Source organism: Molothrus aeneus, chromosome 1 (genome assembly GCF_037042795.1).
Source record: "Molothrus aeneus isolate 106 chromosome 1, BPBGC_Maene_1.0, whole genome shotgun sequence".
Classification (NCBI taxonomy): Eukaryota; Metazoa; Chordata; class Aves; order Passeriformes; family Icteridae; genus Molothrus; species Molothrus aeneus.
In genome coordinates this window covers 6,948,602-6,960,764 of record NC_089646.1, presented here as the reverse complement: position 1 = coordinate 6,960,764, position 12,163 = coordinate 6,948,602, and the positions used below count along the sequence as shown (strand labels likewise).

Here is a 12,163-nt window from a genome sequence, read left to right as displayed (position 1 = left end):
TTTAAACAAAACTTACCTGTGTAGGACTTACACTGTATTTAAAATAATCCACATATATATAATAGGAACAGCTGCTGAAACAAAGCTACATTTCTCTAGCAATCTTTTTTTATGGAGCTGTGTCCCCTTATATTCCTGGTTCAGAGATAATAGTTGGGCCTATTAGTTTAAATTAATGAACAGCAAATTCTGTATTATAAGATTCACATGAAAGTCAGAATACAGTTGAAATGTTTCATTTGTGTTTCTGTTCCTGAGAATCTGTATATGAATATGCTGAATTAATAAAGGGCAGGTCAGAATAAAAATCACTTGATGAAAAAGAAAAATGGCTGTCTACAGTAAGAGCTGATGGACTGAGATCAAAATAGCTATTTGCAGTTCAGTGCAAGTATTTATGGTAAAGATAAATAAGCCTCATAAACTGCTTACAGCAAGTAACTTTAGAGCTCTTGGTTATTCCTCTAACATACTTGGAACATTAGCTAAACCTCATTTTAGGCAATATGGGACAAACCACATTTCTGCAGTTGCTTTTTGAATTAATATTCAAAAGTCTGTCACTGCAATTAACTTTTTGATAAAAAGAACTTTAGTATTTACATGGAGGGAACAGCAGACTGGGCACAGTATGACAATTTCTGCCTAGTGATTTTTTTCTTAGACTGTGTCTTTCTTTCCATTTCTGTTTGGAAGTGTAATGGGATAATATGTGAAGTTGAAAAAAGGAGAGGAAGAGAATATGTGTGTAAAGCTATAATACTGATAATGAGAAAATGTGAATTAATGCAGTAATTTCTGATGGAGGCAGCTTTTTATGAAAGTTGAGACTGTATGAATAAATACGTGCAAAACTTATTTAGAGAATGTTTCATTTTGTCTCATGTCTTATAAAATGCTATGTGCTTGTTATTTCTATTTTGTGTTATTTTTAATAGGTCACAACCATGGATATTTCATCTAATAAAGATGAGGAAGAAAACTCGATGCATAATACAGTTGTCCTCTTCTCTAACAGTGACAAGTTCACTCTCCATCAGGTTAGGATAACAGTTACAATATTTCATTTTGTTTCCCTGCTCTTAATTAGAAAAAAGTGCATGAAGTCCTTGTTAGGAGTTAAAGAATACAGCAAGCTAGTTGGATTTCCAGTTAGATGTTTTCAGAATGCAGTGTCTGACACGTGCTGAGAGTCTGCTCTTGTGTGTCCTTGCAGGATATGTGTGTGGTTTGTGGGAGTTTTGGCCAAGGTGCTGAGGGCCGGCTGCTGGCCTGTTCCCAGTGTGGGCAGTGTTACCATCCATACTGTGTCAGTATTAAGGTGAGTGCTGTAGTTCCACACAAAAACTGCTTGATTGCACTGTTTTCACATTGTACTTTAATAGCACCACGCTGCCTTCGGTTTTGAGGTAATTAGGGGAGTCATTAACTTGTTAGATATTCATCAGCTAATGTGACCATTATTTGTATGTGACTTATGAAAGACTTTAATTAAATGTCATTTTATGGTATGCATAGCCTCAAGAGAAATTAACCTTTTTGTAATTTCACAACCATAAATAGCGCTGATTATCCAGCAGTTGGTTAAAATAACAGTTTGAGATACAAGTTTTAAACCTAGATACAAGCAGAATTAAAAACAAAGAAAAAATTACACTGCATCTTCATTTACTTGGGGCATAAGGTTTAGTTGATTCAATTTGCCTGTTGGCTGTCAGAATTGACAGCAGTTGGAGTGGTTAATTAATACATTTTACATTCATTAGCCTAGGAGAGAATGTGTGAAAATTAAATCTGAATGCTGTGAAATGACCTAGCAAGCACAAAATAAGCTATTTACTGCAGTATATACACTGTACACTTTTCATTGGTTGTGATGTAAGTATATCTGTGTAAAAGTGGGATTTCTTTTAAAACATGTCAAAAAACTTTATTTTGCACATACTTTACAAAATGCCATATGCGTATTTCATGCAATTATAATTTGACTTTTTGTTTATATACTACACTTGCATTATATATTAATTGCAGTAAGTTAGATGCTTGCTTCACATGACTAAAACTCCAGCACCATGATCACATCATGAGGATCAGGTTTGTGATTTCTTGAGGAGCCAGAATGTACACAAATCTCTGGGAGCTGACAAGATGCATCCCAGAGTCCTGAGAGAATTGGCTGATACAGCTGCCATGCCACTTTCCATGATATTTGAAAAATCCTGGCAGTCAGGTGAAGACCCAGGTGACTTAAAAAGGGAAACACTGCACCTGTTTTTAAAAAGATTAGAAAGGAGGACAGTTTCTTTCTGTTTAATCCATTCCTGTTCGTTGAAGCTTCAGAAAGTTTAATTGCTAAAGAGCTCCTTGAGATGTGGGTGGTGTGCCCAGAGGAGCATCCTGAGCTCCACAAGCCAGACCTTAATTTATACATTGATCACACTTCACTGAGCCATTTTCAACTAATTCTCACCTTGCATTTTTCAGATTACTAAAGTGGTACTCAGCAAAGGTTGGAGGTGCCTGGAGTGCACGGTGTGTGAAGCCTGTGGGAAAGCCACAGATCCAGGGAGACTCCTCCTGTGTGATGACTGTGACATCAGCTACCACACCTACTGCCTGGACCCACCCCTGCAGACTGTGCCAAAGGGAGGCTGGAAGTGCAAATGGTGTGTTTGGGGCTGGGGTCAGAGGTGCTGACTGCTGGCCTCTTCTGCTTCTCTCTGTCACTTGGTATTTGTAATGTCAGTTGAATTGTAACAAGGTTTTAGTTGTGTCTAAGTCAGGTGTATTAAACAAAGACAACAAAATGCTTTTGAGTTGTTTTATTCAATTAGAACTACTTCTCATACCAAAAACCACGTAAGCAGAGATAGACAAAATTTCTCTTTTGAAACTCATAGCAAAAAAAAAATATTCCCATTTATATTCATTGTAATCATTCCAGTGTTCATTTGGAAAGATAAATGGGTGCTTCACCCTAGTGTTCTTGACATAAAACCTTGTGAAAACAATTTGTTTTACTTGGGTGAAACACAAACAGACCAGACCTCTCACATGGTTAAGTCTCCAGATCTCAAAGTGAATGGCAACTGGAAGCAGGAACTTCTTTGACCTGTTGAGCTGTTACAAGAACCCATCTGCCTACTTTTGCAGTTTCAAGGGAATTATTAATTAGGAATTTTCTTTAAAAAGTACAAAAAATGTTGTTAAACATTTGTGGTTAAACATGTTGTTAAGTTAAAACTTAATTACTCACCTCTTTCTAAGTGGAAGAGATTTAAAGCCACAAAAATCATCTTCCTGTGAACTGACAGTAATAAATCCTTCTGTCTGTTCTGTAGGTGTGTTTGGTGCAGACACTGTGGAGCAACTTCTCCAGGTTTAAGATGTGAATGGCAAAATAATTACACCCAGTGTGCTCCCTGTGCAAGTTTGTCTACCTGCCCCATCTGCTACCGCACGTACAGGGATGAGGAGCTCATAATTCAGTGTAGACAGTGTGATCGGTAAGGATTTCTAGTATTTCACTTGTTTTTCCTGTTCAAGTCTTACTTTAATTTTTCCCCCCTAATGTTGAAGTGTAGAGATGAAGGAAATGGTCATGTGGTAAAGAACAGTGGATTACTGAGTCTCAGAAGTCTCTTAGTAGTTCATTTCTGGTTGTACCACAGACTTATCTGTCTGACTCTGGGCAAATTAATTAATCACTTTGTGCCTCTTCCCTCCTGCCCTGTAAAAATAAAACTAATTTACCTCACAAGACTATTGTTGTGAGGCTGAATCTAGATTACATTGTATAAAGTAATTAAAATTATTGCAATACAGGGAGAAAATTACCATACAAAAACATACTTGGGAGATTATTTTGTAGAGAGTTCGTTCCTGTGGAGGGAAATAGTTGATCTGCTGCTCCATATACAGGATGTAACACACACCACTGTAGGGGATGCTGTATATGGAAAACCTGATTCTGTGCTTTCTCCCTAAAAGAATTCAAACTGAACAACTGTTCCCCCTTTACTTGGACCATAGACTGATAACTTGGGTCTCTTAAAACACCACCTATTTCCTTTAAATTGTATTTTTTCCCCCACTTAATTTCTAGATGGATGCATGCAATCTGTCAGAACTTAAACACAGAGGAGGAAGTGGAAAACATAGCTGATATGGGTTTTGACTGTACCATTTGTAGGCCATACATTCCACCAACGAACGGTAAGGAGACGATCGAAACCAATGGCAGGATTGAACACTGCAATAAATAGCTTTGGGAATGTGTTCTGTGCTCTCATGGAGGTTTGGCTCGTGGTAGAAGTAAGATTTTATTTTTTTTCACGTTTGTTTTAAGGGCTCTTGTGGAAGTGTTCTAGGCTCTTTTGCACCCTCAAGTGATTTCGACCAGAGGAAACCTCATGGGAATTCTAGGTAGAGGTATTAAAGATAGGGAGAAACTGTTAAGAGCAGTTGGTAATGAAGGAGTCAAAGGCATCTCACTTTGTCAAGTAGAAGGAAAAAATCCCAGTTCTCTGAAGTTACATCTACAGAAGAATCAGAAAATTATTTCTAAGCAGAAAAAGTTTGTGTGTTTTGATGCTTTGAGGCTGTCTGAGGCAGCAGTAGCTGTAACAACAGTCTATGTAAGCATTTTTCCCCTACTCCTTCATGTTTTCCTAATGCCTTTTCCTCAGCTCTCCCAGCATTCAAGACCAATGCTTCCCTCCCCGGCTGCAATCTCAAAAAGAATTATCCATACTTCTCTGTTTGGGAGTTATCACTTCCTTATTAATTAAAATGTGTAATTCCTTCTGATGAACTTGGCACTTTTCTGAACATGGACATGAGCAGCCTTATTGGTCTGTATCACAATTCTGTAGCAGTGGCACTTCAGGAGCTGAGGTTACTGCACTTAAGGCACATTTACAGCATCTGGTTCCATGGGATGATGCTGGTTAATGTTCTGTGAGTGGCCTGTCAGCCTGTGCCATGATTTATAGTCTTATATTTTAGTCTTGCTGCAAGGGTGATAGCCCAGGTCTGTTTTCCCTGCATGTCAGCTCAGGGAGGTTGCTGCTTTAGTCAGCTCCTTTAACATTGACACCTATTCCCATTTTTAGCATAAGCAGATGAAAGTGTTCATATTACCCCTTCATTGAGGCATCACAAGAGAACAGGAGGAGGAAGGTACAAGAGCTAAGCAAATGTTACAAGAAAAATTCATATCCACTAAGAAGTTGTCAGTAAGATTGGTTTTCCTGATCAAGATGGAAGATGTTGTGATGCTTGAGAGGTCTGCCAAGAAAAGTTCAATAGAGCATCTAATGTCTCTTAACACTGATATCCTCATCACAGCAATAATTGTAACTTACTGACCTGACCTTGGAGGTTTATATACTCCCTGCTGGAACACTTCCAAGGAACCCATTTTTATCACTAATAGAAAAATGACTAATGCTTCTGTATTTCTGCAAGTCACTTCATTGTAAAGATCTGCTTTCAAAAATTCAAAAGGAAAGAGGTTTTGTAAGTAGAAAAATCAAGAAACTTGCAGATACAACACAGGCTTTTGTATATTTTTATAATAAGCTTCCAGTACTTAAAGCAAAATGATCCAAGTAAGAAATACTTCTTCCTTTCTCCTTGGAGCTGGCAGAGCTACCTTGTAGAGGTAATTAAAGTCCATGATATGTGAGATGGAACAGCTTCACAAGAGGTGTTTCACTTCCAGGCAGAAGCAGGCCCCTGAGTTAGTCCTTCTGCACACCTCTGTGTAGCTGTGCTGCTTAGGTTTGGATTTCAAGGAATAGGAACCAATCCTTTGGGAGTTCCCAAGTTTTCTTTGCAGGTTGTTTTCACCTTTTTCTCTAAGACTAGTTTTTCAGCTTATTCTTTCCTGTTTTGACTCAGTATTAAAACCTCTCTAACACATGTAAATTTGCACAGTTGCATGTCTGAATATGTCCTTTGATGCATGTTGATAGAAATACCTGCATGTACTTTTATATGAAATGTTTCAGTCTTTCATGAATTCTTTTAAAACTTCTCTGGAAAATTTCTGTAATTTTTTGTTTCAAAGTGAGAAGAATTAGTGTTTGATAAACTTAGGGAAAGAAATGTTACTTAGCAGTAGAAAGCATCTAAAAATGTATCATATTGTGGGACTCTTACTGGGATGGTTCTTGCCATTTGATGTGTCATAGATGTGTTGCAAGTATTATTACAGAGTTTTTAACCACTTTCTTTCTAGAAGAAACAAGAGCCCCTCAACCTAATAAAGAAACAAAACATTGCAGGTGTACCCTTGGTGAAGAGTAAGTGGTTCTTGTGTGTAGGTATTGAGAAGGAGCTTTCATTTCTCTTTCTTCAGAAAGTAGAAACTTTTTAAAATTTGTAAGAGCTCTTCCCTGTCTCATCATACCTGAAATTCTTAAAAAGTCATCTTCTTCAGGAAACAGAAATAAAAGATAGTGGTTTTCTTCTTGAACATAAATATCCAAATATTTCATAAATATCAAAAGCCAGAATGGTGTAAGATTTGCTGCAGTGTAGTGTACCAGAAACCTTCATTACTAGGTTATTGTGAAATAACTATCACTGATCACTATTTTATCAGGTTCCTTTTAGTACTTTCTTAAGTTATAACAAATGTCCCCCAGCATATTGCTGTGTCCTGTAAAGAAATTTATAAATTCTCATGACTAGATGCTAGGCAGCTGCATTAGGTAGCAGCAGCAGCTTTTCCCCTGTGCTGTAATTCCTGCACACTCAGGAGGGGTTTGTGTCTCTCACCCACATCAGCTCCTTGACAAGCAGTTCTTGACCATCTCCTCAGCAGTTCTGCCTTTGTGTCATTTGCCCTTGCATGTCATATGCCCCATCTGCAAATTTCATCCCTCCTCACTTGCTCCCATCCTGTCTCCATCCAGACTCCAGCTTCCTCCTCCCTTGGTGCTGTTTTTGTTCCTCTGCAGGATGCAGAGCTCTGCCTGGTTTTCTGTAAGAGCTAGAACTGATCTGGGTGCAGTTCCTGCAGCTGCCTGTGCAGTTATTGCTCCTGGGGCTCAAGTAAACATGCTCATGGAGGCACTGAGGATTTGGTATCACCACTGTCCAGGGGTACCTGATGCTGCCAGTGAGACACATTGTGGCTAGCAGTCTCTGTTGTATCATTTTCGTTAAACTGATGTAAATTTTTCTTCATTCTGAAATTTAATTCTATGCACTTTTCAAGATACAAACCCAACGTAATACTGTGTGTTAAAAAATTAACTTTTGAATTTTTTTATTATTTAGCACATTTACTATGTGAACTCTAATGTTCTTGTGTTACTGCATTTACCAGAAAAAAATCCCTGTGTCATTGACACAGCTATGCAGGCACCCAATAAAGAGTGCTCTGTTAGTGCTGTATTCTACATCAGCCATTCCACTCTATCCCATTTGCTGGTTGCATTTCTTCATAGAATTGTTCTTTTCTGTAACAGCCTTAAAAATGAACTTTTTTCATCATTGTATTCTGTGTAATTATTTGCTTTCACCTGAGGCTACTAAATGCTGTACAATATTCAGCACATTTAAACCCTTTTGCAGATAAGTTTGTCAATTTTGGTTAAACTTCAGCTGAATGCCTCAGAAAGCACTATTTTTTTTTTCCTTTGGATAGGCTTTCTCTAACAGTACTATGCTTTTCTACTATCCATTTTATTGATTGTAATCCTTAATCTGCACTCTAATTAGCTCCTTTTCTGGAAGTCTGTTTGATACTGTCTTCAAACACTGTTTGTTCATGCAGTTTTTGTGAGTGGGTCTCTGAAGGCCTCACCTCTGTCATTATCAGCCTGTTTATTTGAGCCTTTCAACTCTATTCAGTCTCCAGAGTTAAAATTGTTTAGTCTGACCTGGATGAGATGATCTCTCTGTTGTTTGACTTTTAAATTAAGGATTTTAAATTTCTGTTCACAACTGTCTTTCTGATTTTCTTGTTTACCTTAGATTCCAATTCAATAATTGCTACTTCATTCTTAAAACCATCTTGTAAATTATAAGAAATTAAATGAACAGATGATGTCTTATTCCACTTTGAATAGTTCTTACAATCTGCCTCTATTCTGTTTTTTCAATTCAGTGTTTTGAGTATCTTCCTTTCTGCAGCTTTTCCCCTGGTTTTTGTTTCTTTCTGGCTTCATATCTCTTTCAAAATGTCGTTTTCAATTTATTTTCTTCCTTGTCTTTCTCTCCACTGTTGAGTTCAGTTTTCCAGTAGTTCTCATAGGCTCCTTTTGTTTACTAATTGCATGAAATACTGGTTTTCTGTAGGTTACACCCTCTGCATTATTGTGCATTACATAAAACTTTGAAAGTGCTGCAGTTTTTGAAGACAGACTTGCACTTTCTTTCTATGTGTTTATATGCTAGAAAGCATCCTGTATGTTTCATATTCATTTTAAGTGTTACTTGGAAGCTTTTCTGCTTTTCCCCATCTTGTCCTGGCTCCCATGGTGTGTTGTGAGGTGGGAACAGCAGCACACTGCCATGGTTGATGTGACACACAGAACTCCCCCATGGGTTCTCTGCCTCAGGGGTCTCAGCTTGTGTGACAGGCACAAAGGAAATACTCCAGATGTTATCTTGAGTCCCAAATTCAGCATGAGTAAGATTTCTAGGCCAAAGAAAAAGGAAAAAAAAGTGTGGATAAACTTGTCTGTGTGGTAATGCTAACTGTGCCTGACTAACAGGTTTTCTGATTCTAGTTCAGTGTTTGTGAGATAGGAGCTCCTAATTTTCACTTTACTGCTCTGTCTGTGTAAACTCTGTGAAGCCACTACTAATACTAAACGTTTAGTCTACACATCATAGGTGAGTGAAGCATGATTGCAGTAGTGTAGTCAAGGCAAAAGGGAAGAGCATTTCTGCCCACTGCAGAAGTAGCCTTGTGTTGCAGGACATTTGGATTATTATTTTTTCAGTCCCGCTGTTCCACTGCTGCCCTGTGGCACACAAGGTGTAGTTTTTGAGTTTCTGCTTTCCATTTTCAATAGTCTTACCTGGAATAAGAATTGCCCTATCTAACTTCAACAGATCCTGTGTTATCTGTTCTCAATACCTCAGCCTTCTCCAAGTGCTGTGTAAGAGCACAGCATAGACACAGTGAGAGCCTTGTGTGCAGAGCCCCTCCTTGGGGAAATACTGATCAATACTCACTTCACAAAACCCTCACATTTTTAATGTTTAGGGCAGCAAAACCTGAACATCATGACTAGTGTACAGGTTGCTTTCCAACCCAAAAGACCCAGTGTATTCATTTGCCCTTGGTCCAGTAGAAGGAGATAATTTCCCATTGGCTTCAGTGCTATTCCAATGCCATTCTTGGCTGTAGGAAATTGGAGAACTTCAGTTTCTGTCAGGCTTCTTTTGTAGTCACATCTGTGATGCTGAAAAGCACTTTATTTTAAAGGTGCAAGTAAATGATTGCCAACAGTATAAATTAGGGAGTTTAATGGAACTGCTTGAAGGAAAATTGATAGTTTCAATTTAAATCAAGTCACCATTTTTAAAAGTTGAAATTATTTTCCTTATATTTTTCAGTGCCTTCTTTGGACTGTTGTGATTCATCAGTTGGAGCTCAGATTATTTCAAAATCAAAAGAACTAGGTAAAGAATGGAAATGCTTAATATCTGATCATTTAGAATATTTTAAGGGTATATTTTTACATGAGACAAAAATTCCTTTTCCTGTGGTTTTGTAACACACAGCATTAACTATCCTTCAGTTACCACAGCATGCTTTCCATTTTTTTTTTCCTCATTCTCTCTTCTTTCTTCTCTCTTGCCTGCCATACCTGCACTGTAATAATTACTTTAAATTATGCTTTGATCCTACAGTCTTAGCTGCTTGCCTTAATATCAGCAGTGGTGATAACACAGTGTGGCTGAGTCAAGCATGTACACAAATGTTTACAGGCTTGAGATGTTAGGAGGATGCAGCTTTTCTGTATTTGTCTGGTTTGTGCTAGGAATTTATAATCCTGACAAGCCTACTCACAAGTCAGTCTTTACAATGATAGTACCCAGCAGCTTCCATCATGTTAGGACAGCTTCCATCACATCAGAGTTTTTTTTTTCTATTTGACACCTGAGAGAAAGTTCTCCCCTCAAATATTCAATCTGATAAAGAGTGTGAGATTTTTTGAAACGTACACCTTTCAGGTTCTGTGTAAGAAGGCAGTCAAGTGGGAAGAATTTGTTCAGAACCAGCTGTATTGTCAGATGTTACATGAGGAAATGTTTTTGGTTAAATGGAACAAATGTTATTATATTTGTCTGTTTTCAAAAGTTGTATTACCAAATCATGATTTAATTGGCTCCAGAGAGCTGAAGCATCATTGCAGCCTCTTCATTATTTGGCAATTCCCTGAAAGTTCCCAAGCTTCCACTTGCAGGGCCTCAGCACAGGTGACAGGGCCTTTCTCCATGGTGAATTAAAGAATATTAGAGTTTATCAGTGGACTCAGTTGTCATTTAACAGCTTGAGGAGGAAGCAGTCTTGCAGGTCTTGGGAGACTTGGGTTCTACCCACAATTTCCTTTTTGATCTTGAGCAGCTCACTTGATACAACTTGGGTTTTTTGTCTGCCTATGAAATAGGGCTGATAACTTCTCTGAGTTACCCGGAGTTCTTGGAGATTTAAGGTTATTAATAAGATGAAGGTAAAGTGCTGAGGGCTGGATGGGGGCCTTGGCTGACAATCATCAAGGACCCAAAGTATGACTTGCACAGTTTTCTGTGGGTGCCAGTAATACAGAAATACCCTGCAAGGCACCAGTTTCCATAATCAAATTGTTCTTTCTAATGAGTCCTTGATATAAGTTGTTTCATAGCAATGTAATGGATTATTGCTGGATTTGACATCAGACTCTAAATCATAAAGCTGTAATTGTAATATGTAAGACAGTGTCTGATATCTCTGGTTTATTTATTCCAATTTCTTCACTCATGGGTCAGCTCCATACTTGTGGATTATTAACTCTTGTAAGTGCTATTCCTAAAAAATCAAAGACTTGTAAATTAAAAGAGTTTTATATTGCTGTTATGATTCATTCAACTTTTATAGACCCACCGAAGACATACACCCAGGATGGAGTCTGCTTGACAGAATCCGGCATGTCTCAGTTACAGAGCCTCACTGTTACAGTACCGAGAAGAAAACGGACGAAACCAAAGCTTAAACTGAAGATTATAAATCAGAACAGTGTGGCTGTGCTTCAGACACCCCCAGATGCCCAGTCAGAGCACTCAAGAGATGGGGAGATGGATGACAGTAGAGGTAGCAGTCTACTTTTGGCATGTCTTGTAGCTTGGAGTGTTGCAGTACCTGTGTGTATTGCAAATATCCCTGGGAGTTTTTATTACGCTGATACTCCTGTGTTCTGTACAGAATGTTTTATGGAAATTTCTTGAACAGTAGTCACAGCTTATTGTTGTCCATTTCAGGAATTTTCCTTGTTGTTCTGTTTATGGGTCATCCATCCTGTAGGAAACTCACCTTTCTAGGGCTGCCAGCACTGGAAATAGCAGATGATTTTTTGTCTAATCTTTGGGTTACCTGTGGAAAACCTTGCACACTGACAGAGTATAGGTGTACTCAAATTCACTGCAAACTGAAAGTGTTGGCTCAGCAAAGCAACATCTGTATCACTGAGAGGCTGGTACTAAAATCAAGTGGGAAAGTGGAGTAGTTCTTTGCTGAGAATATTTCTCTTTTCTGAAAGGAAAGTCAGTGATCTGGGCTAAAATCAAGTGGGAAAGTGGAGTAGTTCTTTCCTGAGAGTATTTCTGTTTTCTGAAAGAAGTAAGGCAAGAGTCAGTGATCTGGGCTAACACTTGCATGGTGCAGCACTGTTGTCCATGCCATGGTCTGCCTGTTCATGCTGAGGAGGGTGATGGCGCAGTAGGTGTTAATCCATGGCCTGGGACAAGGCTCCTTCCAGTGGCAGGTGAGAAAGTCATTGCCTTGGTCATGTAGGTGTCTCTGGAGAGGAAATGAGGCACACAGGCACCCCCACCTCCCCACAATTCTGTTACTGCAGCACTGCCTTGTTAATCAGGTTAAATGTCATAAGAAGCTGGGTAGTTTAGCCATCAGTGAAGTTTCAGTGTTAGCTTATTG

General features: G+C 38.5%; 1 protein-coding gene across 1 annotated transcript in view; it reads left to right on the top strand.

The window, feature by feature from the left end:
- KMT2C (lysine methyltransferase 2C) overlaps positions 1-12,163 on the top strand; it is a 189,633-nt gene that overhangs the window by 123,389 nt on the left and 54,081 nt on the right. The window contains exons 16-22 of the mRNA XM_066550958.1: positions 939-1,040; positions 1,217-1,321; positions 2,485-2,666; positions 3,342-3,506; positions 4,106-4,215; positions 9,583-9,648; positions 11,108-11,320. Of these exons, the coding sequence (XP_066407055.1) occupies positions 939-1,040; positions 1,217-1,321; positions 2,485-2,666; positions 3,342-3,506; positions 4,106-4,215; positions 9,583-9,648; positions 11,108-11,320 (943 nt within the window). The remainder of the gene's footprint in view (positions 1-938; positions 1,041-1,216; positions 1,322-2,484; positions 2,667-3,341; positions 3,507-4,105; positions 4,216-9,582; positions 9,649-11,107; positions 11,321-12,163) is intronic.